General features: G+C 41.6%; 1 protein-coding gene across 1 annotated transcript in view; it reads left to right on the plus strand.

Annotated features, from left to right (window-relative positions):
- LOC126108209 (ankyrin-3-like) overlaps positions 1–14,834 on the plus strand; it is a 116,132-nt gene that overhangs the window by 88,287 nt on the left and 13,011 nt on the right. The window contains exon 5 of the mRNA XM_049913445.1: positions 14,103–14,252. Coding sequence (XP_049769402.1) covers positions 14,103–14,252 — 150 coding nt within the window. The remainder of the gene's footprint in view (positions 1–14,102; positions 14,253–14,834) is intronic.

Below are 14,834 nucleotides of genomic sequence, written 5' to 3' on the forward strand. Positions count from 1 at the left end.
GATTGTGAATACGCCCCTTGTACTTCACGCAGCTGTAGCTCAAGCTGTACTTGTTTCTTCAAACATGCATGGATGTCTGAAGACCATTGCACAGTAGAGCCATAAACACAGACACTGGAAATAGAAATAGCACTTTCTGATGGCTCACAATGCTTTCGTTCAATTCTAATAACATTTTCATCAAATCTTTTGTTGGCAGATAAGTTAGCAAGAAGAGAATCATGCAATAGCCAAGATTTCCATAGTTACGTGGATTATTTAGGTCTTATTTGCAGTCAACATTTCTATTGAATTGCATGTGTACAACAAGCTGTGATTTACGTTAGCTCCTGAAATGTTTGAAGAAAAAGGAAAATTAGCTGTGACCACTGCAGGTTCCGTTCTAGTGATGGACACAAGACAGATCACAGACAGACACCACAGTGACATGTGCTGTTGGCAGCTAGGGAAAGCCCACTCTGTTCTCTGTGCTGTACGTGCTACCCTAAACCTCTTCCTTCAAAGTACCCTCTGTTCTCGTTTGTTGTCTCCCCTGCTTCTGGGAATGAGATACCTATAAATGGCGTTATACTGTGTAAAGTGAAGGTGAAGAAGCGGAGCAAGTCTGTCACTCCTTACCAGGACCAGGGAAACATCTACACTATGTGGTGAAAAGTATCCGGACTCCCCATAAAACATACGTTTTTCATATTAGGTGCATTGCGCTACCACCTACTGCCAGGTACTCCATATCAGTGACCTCAGTAGTCATTATACAAAGTGAGAGAGCACAATGGGGCGCTTCGCGGAACTCATGGACTTTGCACGTGGTCAGGTGATTGGGTGTCACTTGTGTCATACATGTGTACGCGAGATTTCCATACTCCTACACATCCCTAGGTCACTGTCTCCGATGTGGTAGTGAAGTGGGAACGTGACGGGACACGTACAGCACAGAATCATACAGGCCGACCTCATCTGTTGACCGACAGAGACCGCAGACAGTTGAAGAGGGTCTTAATGTGTGATAGGCAGACATCTATCCATATGATCACATAGGAATTCCAAACTGCATCACGATCCACTGCAAGTAGTATGGCAGTTAGGCGGAAGGTGACAGAACTCGGATGTCATGGTCGTGTGGCTGCTAATAGGCCACACATCATACCAGTAAATGCAAACAATGTCTCGCTTGGTTTAAGGAGAGTAAACATTGTACGACTGAACCGTGGAAAAACGTTGTGTGGAGTGACGAATCACGGTACACAATGTTGCCATCCGATGGCAGGGAGTGGGTGTGGCGAATGCTTAGTGAACGTCATCTACCAGTGTGTGTAGTGCCAACAGTAAACTTCGGAGGCAGTTATGATGAAGAGCAATTCGTGGGTGGTGATTGCATCTTTCAACCCGATCAAACACCTGTTCTGAATGCACGGCTTGGGGCGGAGTGGTTACACCTCAGTAATATTCCTGTAATGGACTGGCCTGCACAGAGTGCTGACCTGAATCCTAAAGAACTTCTCGTGATGTTTTGGAACACTAACATCGTGCCAGGCCTTGCCGACTGACAAAGATACCTCTCCTCAGTGCTCCACTCCATGAAGTATGGGCTGGCATTCCCCAAGAAACCTTCCAGCACCTGATTCAACGTATGCCTGCAAGAGTAGGAGCTGTCATCAAGGCTAATGGTCGGCCGACACCATATTGTATTCTAGCATTACCTATAGAGGGCGCCACAAACTTGTAATTCAATATCAGCTAGGTGTTTGGATACTTTTGATCATATAGTGTATCTTAGAATGCTGCAGCACAGTTCAAGGTATTTTAAATTCCCCATTCGTGATGTTTCCATTCTGTAAAACCTGAAATCTTCGTTGTAGTGGTCAGTCACATTAGTCGCTACACCCATATCAGTACAACAGTTTTGTGTGTTATGTATCTCCCTTTTACTTTCTAGGTATATATGTGTGATTCGCTGACAATTTCTGTAACAAAATTCATTAACTCTAAAGAAATATTCGAGGGGAATTAGAAAAAACTTTTTGGAAGTTTACTAATCTCTAAGGAATATGTTGTCATTCTCAATCGTAGCATATTTGGAACATCTCCCTTGAAGAAGATGATATAAAAACATAATTCTTAAACACCACATGATCACCTCACAAGAAAGGCGACCGGGTTTCACCACAGCTCTGCCGCTTCAGGCAGTTCCACATAATGCTCTGTCTTCCTTCACATTTCCTTCCCGATTCTAGTCTGTTCTTTCCCATGACATTGCCATACTTCAGTGCACTCCCTTGTGCAACACACAAAGGAAGGCGCTTTTTTGTGTGAAAACTCCGTACTTGGCTCTTAGAGGAGGGTCTGTCAAATATCTACTGACCAGTCTTTGCTTAATTTTCCCTGTGGTTTTTGTAAATATTAGTCCTGCAGAATCTTTACTGAGATATATTGGGTGCATCGCCTTATGTAACCTATTTCTCATGGTTTTCAATCATACTCAATCATTCTTGTATCCATGACATATACTAATACAGTATCATTACACTGAACCCAGTAACCAAACCAAATTCTTGATTTCAGTGAGAGACAACCTGTAATCAGCCCTTAGGCGTATATATATATATATATATATATATATATATATATATAAAATTAATGTGTCTTCTTATTTTGCTGATCATACTCATAGACTCGTTCAGCCTCCCAGTCAGGTACTATTCAATGTTCACCTGTTTCGTGTGAGTGCTCATTGGCCAGTGTGAATCAAATAAATCTATTGGCCGAAGTTTCAATTCTGTGATAAAGGTTTTAATGGAAGTGAAATTTTTACTGCAGTAGCTTCGTAATATGATAAATAGTGTGCTCCATTTTTCTCTGAATTTCCTTCCCCAGTCATTTCAGAAGTATCTGTCACCATATTTACTCTATGTTCCCCCTACCGCCCAGTCTATAGCATATGACCTACAAACACCATCTGATGGACATAGTAGCAAATTAAGTAAAAAAAATGATTCAAATGCCTCTGAGCACTATGGGACTCAACTGCTGTGGTCATAAGTCCCCTAAAACTTAAAACTACTTAAACCTAACTAACCTAAGGACATCACACACATCCATGCCCGAGGCAGGATTCGAACCTGCGACTGTAGAGGTCGTACGGTTCCAGACTGCAGCGCCTTTAACCGCTCGGCCACTCTGGCCAGCAGCAAATTAAGTACATTTAAACGTTTTGCCAATCTAATTTCTGAGTGATTGTAACTTGGTATGTTAAACTGCTAGTATGAGGAACTCATGAGAGGCAGTGTGTAAACTGATTGTCTCACTAGGTAAGTTATTTATCTTAGTGGATTAGTCGACCCACTGTCGCCTTTGGCTGTATTGATCCCATTATCTGTGGATGGACAGCTGCCCAGTGGTCCGTGTGTGAATACATGTATCGGAACACTCTACCTCTGCACTGTGGGGCAGCCACTGGACACAGCAGGACCAACCCCCAACATACAGCCACACAGTGAGCACAGCGGCTGTGGCCGGACCCTCGTCACAGCTGTGCAGACCACAGGTCCCCACTCAACCCCCGTCTGTGGCATGTCATGAGTTCTGTCACTACATAAGCATATCTTTAAACAAATTAGAGGAGGGTGACGTTAGCGAAGTGTTATGGCGAAAAAATCGAATTTTGGTTTCTAAAAAGCAGAGATGGCAATGGTTAACAGTAAACTTATTGTTTTAATCGATGTCAACATCTTTCTTTGTATTATGTTCATTCAGTGTGGTAGTAGGGGGATTGTTTCCTAAACTAAAATTCTTTTCCAAAGTTTCTGTATATATTAATGTAGTGGATGGAGTTTCTAGTTTCATTGTTGGTTATATATCTCCCAAATTAATCTCGTAGGGAATGGATGTGGAAGTAGGTTGCTGGTGCATTGCTATATGAGATGAACATAAATTTATGGACTTTACCAGCTGCAAAAGTGAAAGGTAGAGTCTGCAGAAAGTGAAGCATGTAAGACTGGAAAGATAACCTCCACATAAGACTATGAACATCACTTCATGTGGAATTGATGTTTGAATATACATTACATCAACAAGAGCTGAAGTATCTGGAAGGGCAAACGAAACTAAATGATAATTCACAGGTTGAGACAGTATGTGACATTATATCAGTCATTGAAAAATCCAATCAAATTTACACAGAACTTAGTGGCATGAACCGATTTATAATTTGACATTGCAACCACACTTACCTGGACACGTGCGTTGGTCCTGTTGGGAAGAACATCCTAAAGTCATTATACCCTCTCTTGAGGCAAAGTGGCCCATAACCATTGCAATTCGTCCTTGATATCACGGTTACTACGACTGCAATGGATTGACACCCGACATGATCCTACTTGTTAGATCTGGATGTCTTTCGGGACATGGGGGTATTTCAACGTCATGCAGACAATTCATGCAGATACATCCCATGTGTGGGTGAGCATTTTCCTGTTGATTGTTGATGTCACAACACTGTTGCAAGAGAGGCAGCAAATAGGGACACGGGATGTCAGTGGCGTACCATTGTGCTGACAGTGTCCTCAGTCAGTATGAGTCTTGAGCTGAGGTCATACCCAGTGGTTCCACACACCATGACCCCAGAAGTAACACTGCTGCACGTCTCCAGAAAACAGGAAGAATGCGACCTCTACCAAGGTCGCCGCCATAGTGCCTGACGATGCTCATCTGGGCCAGTACAAGATGTGATTCATTGCTGTAATGCCAGTAGCCTATGCATTATATTCACAGCACCATCCCAGTAGTAGCCTTTTCTGTGTTGGTAGTAATGACAGCTACACATGGCTCAATAATTCCATAGTCCATCTGCTAGTAGTCTCTGACACCAATGCAGCGACGAGGAAGACATGCTCATGGCCTTAGGAACTGTGAACAAAACAATACAGTACTGTGATTGGCTGATCCAATAACAAAAGTGTTAAGGGAGGTGACCACGAGTGTATGTAAGAAGATTAGAAAAATGAGTGAAATATAAGTGATACACTTTGATCGGTTGCAATGCTTTCTTGAGGCAGTAAAATATTGCCGGACATGATAGCGTGGCCAATCTGGCTGCAAACCTAGAGAGACCTTAGATACTTCTGTTAGTACAGGGTGGAGCAAATTAAAGTGGCTTGGGAGGTTGGATAGGTTTGCACTTGAATATATGCATATAGCCACACCCTGTGACATGCACGCCATGTGATCCACCACATGATCCACATCAGTTCAGATTGTAGTGCGGGCTGTGCCAGTGTGAGTGGAGCAGAGCAAAGGGGGCGATGGTACTCTCATTGGAGCAGCAGGCGTTCGTTGTGAAAAGTTATGTGAGAACGAAGTCATGGAAACGGTGTGGTCAGTTGTTTTCTGCAAAATTTAGTGGTGTTAAAGTGTGAGCAACGAGTCCCATGCAACGCTTAATGCGAAAGTGCTGTCAAACATGATCTGTTTTGAACCAGTAAAAAAAGATGCCTAAACTCCCCTGCACACCACAAAACATGGCTGCAGTGCGCCAGAAAATGTTTCAGATACCTACCAAATCAATCCAACACCTGTCACAAGAGACCATGATATCACACTGATTATGCAGACCTGCATATTCAGGGTGGTCCATTCACTGACTGGGCCTAATATCTCACAAAATAAGCGTCCATTGACAAAATTTGTCTAGCTTGATGGGGGAAACCAGATGGCGCTATGGTTGGTCCGCTAGATGGCTCTGCCATAGGTCAAACGGATATCAACCGCGTTTTTTTAAATAGGAACCCCCATTTTTATTACATATTCGTGTAGTACGTAAAGCAATATGAACGTTTTAGTTAGGCCACTTTTCTCGCTTTGTAATAGACGGCGCTGTAATGGTCACAGACATATGGCTCACAATTTTAGACAAACAGTTCCCAACAGGTAGTATTTTAAATTAAAATACAGAACGTAAGTACGTTTAAACATTTTATTGCGGTTGCTCCAATGCGATACATATACGTTTGTGAACTTATCATTTCTGAAAACGTATGCTGTTACAGCATGATTACCTGTAAATACCACATTAATGCAATAAATGCTCAAAATGATTTCCGTCAACCTCAATACATTTGACAATACGTGTAACGACATTCCTCTCAACAGCGAGTAGTTCGCCTTCCATAATGTTTGCACATGCATTGACAATGCGCTGACGCATGTTGTCAGGCGTTCTCGGTGGATCAAGATGGCAAATATCCATCAACTTTCCCCACAAAGAAATCCGGGAACGTCAGATCCGGTGAACGTGCGGGCCATGGTATGGTGCTTCGACGATCAATCCATCTGTCATGAAATATGCTATTCAATACCGCTTCAACCGTACGCGAGCTATGTGCCGGACATTCATAATGTTGGAAGTACATCGCCATTCTGTCATGCAGTGAAACATCTTGTAGTATCATCCTGTAATTTCTCTTGTGCCCAATGGCAGAACTATACACGACGTTCAAAGTCGTCGCCATGCAATTCCTGGTGGACAGAAATATGGAACGGGTGCAATCGATGTTGATGTAGCATTCTCAACACCGACGTTTTTGAGATTCCCGATTCCCGCGCAATTGGCCTGCTACTGATTTGCGGATAAGCCGCGACAGCAGGTAAAACACCTATTTGGGCATCGTCATTTGTTGCAGGTCGTGGTTGACGTTTCACATGTGGCTGAACACTTTCCTTAAATAACATAGGCTAACTATCCGGCGAACGGTCCGGACACTTGGATAATTTCGTCCAGGATACCGAGCAGCATTCATAGCACACTCCCATTTGGCATTTTGATCACAATAGCCATATGTCAACAAGATATCGACCATTTCCGCAATTCGTAAACGGTCCATTTTAACACGGGTAATGTATGAGAAGCAAATACCGTCCGCACTGGCGAAATGTTACGTGATACCACGTACTTGTACATTTGTGACTATTACAGCGCCATCTATCACAAAACGAAAAAAGTGGTCCACCTAAAACATTGATATTTCTTTACATACTACACTAATATATCATAAAAAATGTGGGTTCCTATTTAACTGGCCAACCATAGCGCCATCTGGTTTCCCCAGTTCAAGCTAGACGAGTGTCTCTCTTTGTAGTGTTTTCGTTTGATGCTTACTTCGTGAGATATTTGGCCTGGTCACTATCAATGGACCACCCTGTATATCCGTATCTCATGTCTGTTGGCCATGCATTAAAACCACCAGATGTTCCTAAGCACCTCCACATTTGTGAATGTCCATTCAGTGAGATAACAATGAATGGCTTGGACATGTATCTTTTATTTATGTCTGATGGAGACTAATTTCAGCTGAGTCGTTACGTCAAGTAACAGAATCACAGGTCTTGGGTAGCAGAGAGTCAGCAGAACTTCCATGAAACACCTTTGCACGATCGTAAGGTTGGATTTTGGTGTGCAATGCCTGCACACAGCATTACTGGTTTCACCTTCTTCAATCAGCTGCCGACATTTGGGAGCTCTTTGTGGCAGCATTAATGGAGGAGGGAAAGGCGTTCTGTTGTTCCAAGAAGATGGAGCAACTGGTCATACAGCAAGCCGAACCTTTGAGCACAGATACACAGTTTCATGATTCACAGTTGTTAGCCTAGGTCAGCCTGGTTGGGGCCCTACCTGGTCATCTTTGTCACCCGATCTGTCAGTGTGTTATTACACTTCACGAGAGCCCTCAAGAGCAGAGACAGTCACAACAACCCTCACAGTCATCAAGAACTGCAGCAGAACACTCCAGATGAGACTGCAGCAATTCAAGCATCCAACCTTCGATCCGCCTTCAGCAACCTACCGACCAGGGCCCAAAAGCATCAAGAGATGAATGGTGCTCATTTTCAACAGCTGCTATAGTCATCTTAGTGCTGCATTTACTTTCCTCTGTTGTATTGCTTTGTACTATAGAACTCTAATCTCTGGCTGCTTTTATTTGATCCCACCTTCTAATAAATTGCGTGTGTATGTGCGTCCACCTTAGACTACTGTATATGGAAAGAGCAAAGCTATACAAGGCAGTAAGATAGTAACCTTTCTCTCTGAGTCAGAAAATATAATGTAATCTTTTGTAACTGCAGTACAAGTATTTGTATTTTGTTAATATTAGTAACAACTGTCAGTAGTAGTTGTAGCTTCTAGAGAAAATTCACGGTGAAGTAGTATTAATAGAGGCTTTCAATAGCTGTAAGAGTTATATTGTTTATTACTGCAATTACAGTATCAGTTCTCATTGTAGTGTTAATAGCAGTATGTAAAATGAAATAGGAAAGTTAGGCAAGATTATTTGAAATAACGAATGCTACTATGTAGAGCACCACATCGATATCCATATAAATGTTGGGGCATGCTAGTAGACAGAAATAAGGACAGTGAAAATCTTATATTTTAGACATACCATATTATAATGTTCAAAATAAGAAAGAAATAAGAGAAAAACAAGCTTGACATATTTGAGGTACATAGTAGTTTCCCGAGAGCATGGCAGAGGATGTCCTGAGGTGGTATTGTGTACCAAAACCAGTAACCAGTAGGCTAAATGAAAACTGCTTCTAAGGACTAAAACATAAACACTCATCAGCCAGAACATTATAATCACCTATGTAATACCTGATATGTCCACCTTTGCAATGGATAGCAGCAGTGACACATCATGGTCTGGAAGGGAATTGGCACCACACTGCCCACACAAGGCACCTAATTCCCAATAATTCCTCAGCGGGGGAATGAGCTCTTATGCCATGTAGAGGCACAGATGTGTTCAATCGCATTCCCATCTGGTGAGTTGTGCGACCAGCACATTAATTGAAACTCGCCACTCTGTTCCTGAAAATACTCCATCACTTCCATTCCTTGTGATATGGTGCATTACCTGGTTGAAAAACGCCACTGTCATCGTGAAACATAATCCTTATGAAGAGGAGTATGTGGTCTGAAACAAGCGTATATTACTTGGTGGTCATCATGATGCCTTGAACAATCTGTACTGGACCTATGAATGTCAAGGTGAATTTCCCTAGAGCCAGCGCCAGTTTGTCTCTGTCCCACAGCATAGGTGCCCAGGAGCTGCTAATGGTCAAGTGCCCATTTCAGTCATAGTTGCTGATGTCATGGTGTTAACATTGGCAAATGTATGAGTTGTCAGCTGCAGGGGCACACTGTTAGGAGTCTTGAGGGCACTGTGTGTTCAGACACACTTGTAGCCTGCACCGTCTGTCGCATTCTACCAGTCTGCCTGGCTTACAACATTCGTGATATGTAATGAGGGATGGCCACCCAACCCGATGACGTCTGGACATAGTTTCACCTTGGTTTCATCACATGTCGAAGGCACTCACCACAGCACTCCTCGAACACTCAACAAATCGTGCATTCCGAAATGCTCGTGATGAGCGTTCAGGTCATCGTGAAATTCCCTCCTTCAAACTGAGACATATAGCATACCTTCCCCATCTACAGATGGATAGCACATTTGCTGATCCTACATCGACTGTGCATGCGTCTGACTAGCAGTCATTCCTCTAGAAGTGACGCTGCTATGGCCAGTACACGTTTAATCGATGATAGGCAGGTGATCATAATGTTCTGGCTAATGAGTCGGTTATTTATAAATTGCAATGATCGCTGTTCCACACGAGAGGGTATTGAGAAAATGCTCAAGAGTCGAGCAGCTTCCAAATTATGTCAGCTGCAGATAATGCATGCATAGAAAGTGTCTCTGTGTCCTTCACAAGTATCACACAACATCTGACACTGTTCACGGGCATTATAAAAACGTGCTGTGGTGTCCAGTCTACCAGTCATGGAGATTTGAAACCTTGATCAGTTACACTGCAGCTGGTGGTGTGTTTGTGTAAGAAGCCAGAATGACATCTCACCGCTTTTTCGGTATGCTTCAATTTATCTGTCACACATCGAATTATATATTTTGAAACAGTAACTGGTAACAGTACACTTGTTTCAAACGGTGTCTTCACTCTTCTTTGGATTCACAGACTGAATAGCGTTCGGTTTTGAATTTGAATGTAACACCTTTTATTTCACAGATAAGAGAGACATCAGAAACTACCGACCTGTTTCACTGCTTCTATCATTTACCTAAGTTTTTGAGAAGGTGATGTATTGTAGAAGATTATCTCACCTTGGCAACAATAATATTGTCATCAAATCACAGTTTGCCTTTCAGAAGGGGCGCTCTACTGAGATTGCCATTTAAATGTTCATACACCAGATAGTACAAGTATTAAATAACAAAACAGCACAGGTGGGTATTTTCTGTGACCTATCCAAGGCATTTGATGGTGTAAATCATAATATACTGCTAGATAAATTTTGTAGGGTTGATGGTGTAGTCAACCAATGGATCTTATCGTATCTAACCAAAAGGTTGCAAAAAGTTGTATTTAGTAGTAACTCAACCAACAGAATTCATGTACATAATTCTGACTGGGTGGAAATCACATATGGGGTTCCCCAAGGCTCTATCTTAGGTCCACTACTGTTTCTCATACATGTTAATGATCTACCGTCTAATGTACAGCAATCAGAATTAGTTCTTTTTGCAGATGACAACAGTATTGTTATCACTCTCAGTATTAATACACAACTGGAAGAAATGGTAAACAAAGTTCTGAAAAGTATCATTGTTTGGTTTTCTGTAAATTGTCTCACCCTGAATTTCACAAAGACACATTATATACAGTTCTGCAGCTCTGGGGGGTACTGCATCAGTGATAAGTGTAACACATGGTGGTGAAGTAATACATAGGGTGGAAATTTTTAAAATTCTTAGGTGTCCATCTTGATGGGAATTTTAATTGGAAAAACATAAATTTGGGAACTCCTAAAAAAACTTAGTTTAGCTACATTTGCACTTAGCATCATAGCAAATTCAGAAAAGAGATAAATCAGTAAGTTGACATATTTTGCTTCTTTTCATTCAGCAACGCCATATGGAATAATGTTCTGGGGTAATTCATCTTTAAGAAAGAAGGTCCTGATTGCCCAAAAATGAGTTGTAACAATAATATGTCGCGCTCACACGCGATCGTCTTGTAGCCATCTGATTAAGGAGTTGGGCCTACTGACTACCGCTTCATAGTACATTTATTCCCTCATGAAGCTTGTTGTAAACCATCTACTACAGTTCAAAAGGAACCATGAGGTACATGATTACAATAATAGAAGAAAAAATTACATTCATTACTGAACATTAACGTTTTCTTTAGGTTGCCATTAAGGTTTGAACAAAAAATTTTGACCACTTACCCTGTGATATAGAATGTCTAACAGACAGTAAGGTAAAATTTGGAAATAAATTGAAAAAGTTTCTGCTTGAGAACTCCTTCAACTCTGTAGAAGACTTTCTATGTTTGTAATGTATAAAAGGTAATGGGTGGGAATCGATAACTCAGTCTGTATTTCTTGTTACCATTTTGGTGATGTTTAGAGTACAAATAGACGTATAAATTAACTGGCAATTTGAATCTAAAATGACTCATTACACGACATGACAATCTATCGTGCAATTTGATGCATGGAACATGAAAGTAAGTAACAAGCGTTTCTTTCTATTGACCGTGAGTGGGCAAAATTCACTTAAACATCTGAAAATTCGGTAACTGTCTTCTATCGTACCTCATTCGTTTCATATTATGCAACATTTATCAACGACATTGTACCTTGTGGACATACTGTATTTGGCTATTTTGTCACCTCCTTGTGAGGCATTAAAATACCAAAATACAGAAAAAAACTCGCAGTGTACCTATTACTCGGTAATGGCGTACGAGCATTCTGTCTAAGACTCGAGGAAGTCTAACGACTTGATGGAACAGTAAGTGATAAGAATTAATCCCTACATGTTATATGTCTACTTCTAGTACTCATAGATCAACTTTTTCATTATACCATAAATACATTACGCCTCAGTTGTCTTTGATGGCGAGTAGCGAGCGGAGAGACGGAAATGACGTCCCTTGTGACATTATCCTGCTTGGCAAAGGAGCAGTTCTGCGGTTTCGAGTTTCTCTCGCTGTACACAGACCGTTTTCGGCGCAGCATTCGCCTCACCCAGTGGTGACCCCCGATGCAGCCGCCGGGCAGTCTGCCATTCACCCAGGGGGCGACGCGACGCCTGGGGCGGCTGGCAACTTAGGCTGTCGTCATCCTGGCCCCAGGGCAGAACTGGCGCCATTCACCGTGTCATCTCACGTCACGCGAGCGTTGCGGTCCTTGTGTTGTTTTGGGCCATCAATAATGTTCGGAAGCAACATCCCACAGACTAACAACCTTGCATGACATCATATCACTGGCATAATTCATCTCCTTCTTGATTTATATCCCATTTCTTCGTGTTCTGGGATTATTTTCGCATCATTCTGACAGACAACAGTGACGAAAGAACCCAAAGAGATTTTTAGATACCTGTCTCCAATTTCTTCCCCCTATAGTCCGATTCCTGTCTCCTAAGCGGTTAGGAAGTCAAAAACGTTTAAAAAAATCGACTTTTCGAAAATATGTCTGTTCTGTAGAGTACATCTTTCTGAATAGTTTGATGTATAAAACAAATATATTTCAGTGATTATAAGGCACGCTATTTGGTCCTACGTGTACCAAGATGTAGCACTACACCCCTTACCACAGACGTCTGCTGTCATATATACATGTATTTCACTGTGTAGAACTCGAATGTTTATATTTGCGCCAGAGATGGACATACGTGTAACAAAGGACTATTGACATAGAAGAAATGTCTTGATGGCGGCACCCAAACACCAATGAAAGCTTTAATGAATGTGCATGGATAAGATTGCCAAAAACCAGTTTTTGAGTGGAAGAGATGCACTTACTGTTGGTGTTTATGATGCAGTTACATGTTTTAATGATGGTGTGCAAAGCTGGATATGTATTTTAGAGAAAATGGGAATCAAGGGCAGGGCGAACTGCATCAAAGCTTTATATGCGATAAATAGAGAGCGTGTAGTGAAAGCACGTAAATCATTTTTGGAAGTGGAGGAATGTGGAAAAGACGAAAACTGATTTACAAAATGGAAAAAAAACCTCTTTATGGTGCTGGACAGTTCTAAAAGATGCCGAATGCAGCTAGAAACTTTAATGGCCATTTTCTCCAAAACACAAATTTCTGTTCTCAGGTACATGTAACATCTGAAATAAATATCCCATTCCTTTTCCAACGTGGTATCCTTATTAAACACAAACTCCTTAATGCAAAACTCTAGAATTTTCCATCTCTATTAAAAACTGTGGTAAAGTTTGAGAAAATTAACTATAAAATTTTAGTTCTTTTTTCTAAACATGAAGTTTAAAATGTAACAGGTCATTCATTATCTTGTAAATTAAATAAAATGTAGAATTTCATACACCTTTATGTATGGATTGTTGCTGTGCAAAATTAATCGAAGAATCTCTCTTACTTATGAAGAAAAGTGTACCTATAGCAAAAAATGCAGCCAATAGTAAGTGAAAAAATTATAAAGTTTCACATGTAAAAAAAATTTATTTCGTTATGTTTTTGATCTTTCACTGCTATGATCTGAACCCTGGTCATACTGACAAAAATTCTATGAATTTATTTGTAAAAATATAGACAGTAGAATTTAGTATCTTGTGGTGCCTCTTCTGCTCCATGTCGGCCCGTTTGACGTCCAACCCGCTTAACATACGAGCTACAAACACCATCTCATGACGGCAGTACCACAAGTGCATTGATGGGGTACTTTTTTTCAAATTTCTCTTTGATTACGCTGTTGTCTATTGAAACTATGTTGACCAATTGGTGTTGTAAGCACAGTTGTTGAGCTTTGTACACATCTTATATTTATGCTTTATTTTGTACCAAATATTGTGTAATATGCTAGGCTACAGGTATGAGAAAATGAGGAGAAGGAACATGTATGATTACCTGAATGCTGTCATTCATCTTACGTGGGCCACTACTGTCGTTGGCAGTGTGTGGACAGTAACTCAGCTGTACCGTCTGTGGTAATCTGCCCACTGGACTCGATGTGAAAACCGTTTTTGAGGCGGTGTTCCTTCTGTGCAGCACGCCAGGCGCTGGAGGGAGCACGACGGGCCCCTCCTCGCAGCCGCACAGTGGCCACAGCGACGACGGCCGGAGCCCAGCCACAGCAGCGCCCCCCACCACTCCCCAGACGACTCCCCAGCCTGATGACGTCGCCATCTCTCTCCTGCGGTGAGTTGAGTCACTTTACGTGTAGCCTGCCCACAATCACAGAGCGACATGTTGGGCAGTTAGCCAAGTGATAAAGTCAAGAAATCGAATGTCGCTATTTTACGTTTTTGACGAAGCAGAAGTTGTAGGTCTCGTATAAAGTTTTTTCTTTCATTAATTGTGACGTTTGACGAGGCAAGGATATAAGGGGATCTATACACCCTTCTACAGGTTTGTTGCATGACTCGTTTTCAGCTCCTAACACAGCTGACTTGTGTAAGATAACCCTAAATATTTCCCCAAAAATAACGACTATGCTGGTGTGTTGGGAGCAATTTCAGTTTTCAGCGAAAACTCTGTCTAGTAATCTCTCAGAAAGCCCTAAGATATTCTGGTAATACATTAAGCACACTAGTGGAAAGAAGCAGTCAATAACCTTCACTGTGTGATAACGATGGTGAAGTCACTGGTGACAGTGCCACTAAAGCAGAGTTATTATACATAGTTTTCCGAAACGCCTTGACCAAATAAGAAGAAATAAATATTCCTGAATTCCTATCAAGAATAACTTCAAAGTGAGAAAAATAGAAGCAGATATCCTCG

The sequence above is a fragment of the Schistocerca cancellata genome, chromosome 11 (genome assembly GCF_023864275.1).
Source record: "Schistocerca cancellata isolate TAMUIC-IGC-003103 chromosome 11, iqSchCanc2.1, whole genome shotgun sequence".
Lineage (NCBI taxonomy): Eukaryota > Metazoa > Arthropoda > Insecta > Orthoptera > Acrididae > Schistocerca > Schistocerca cancellata.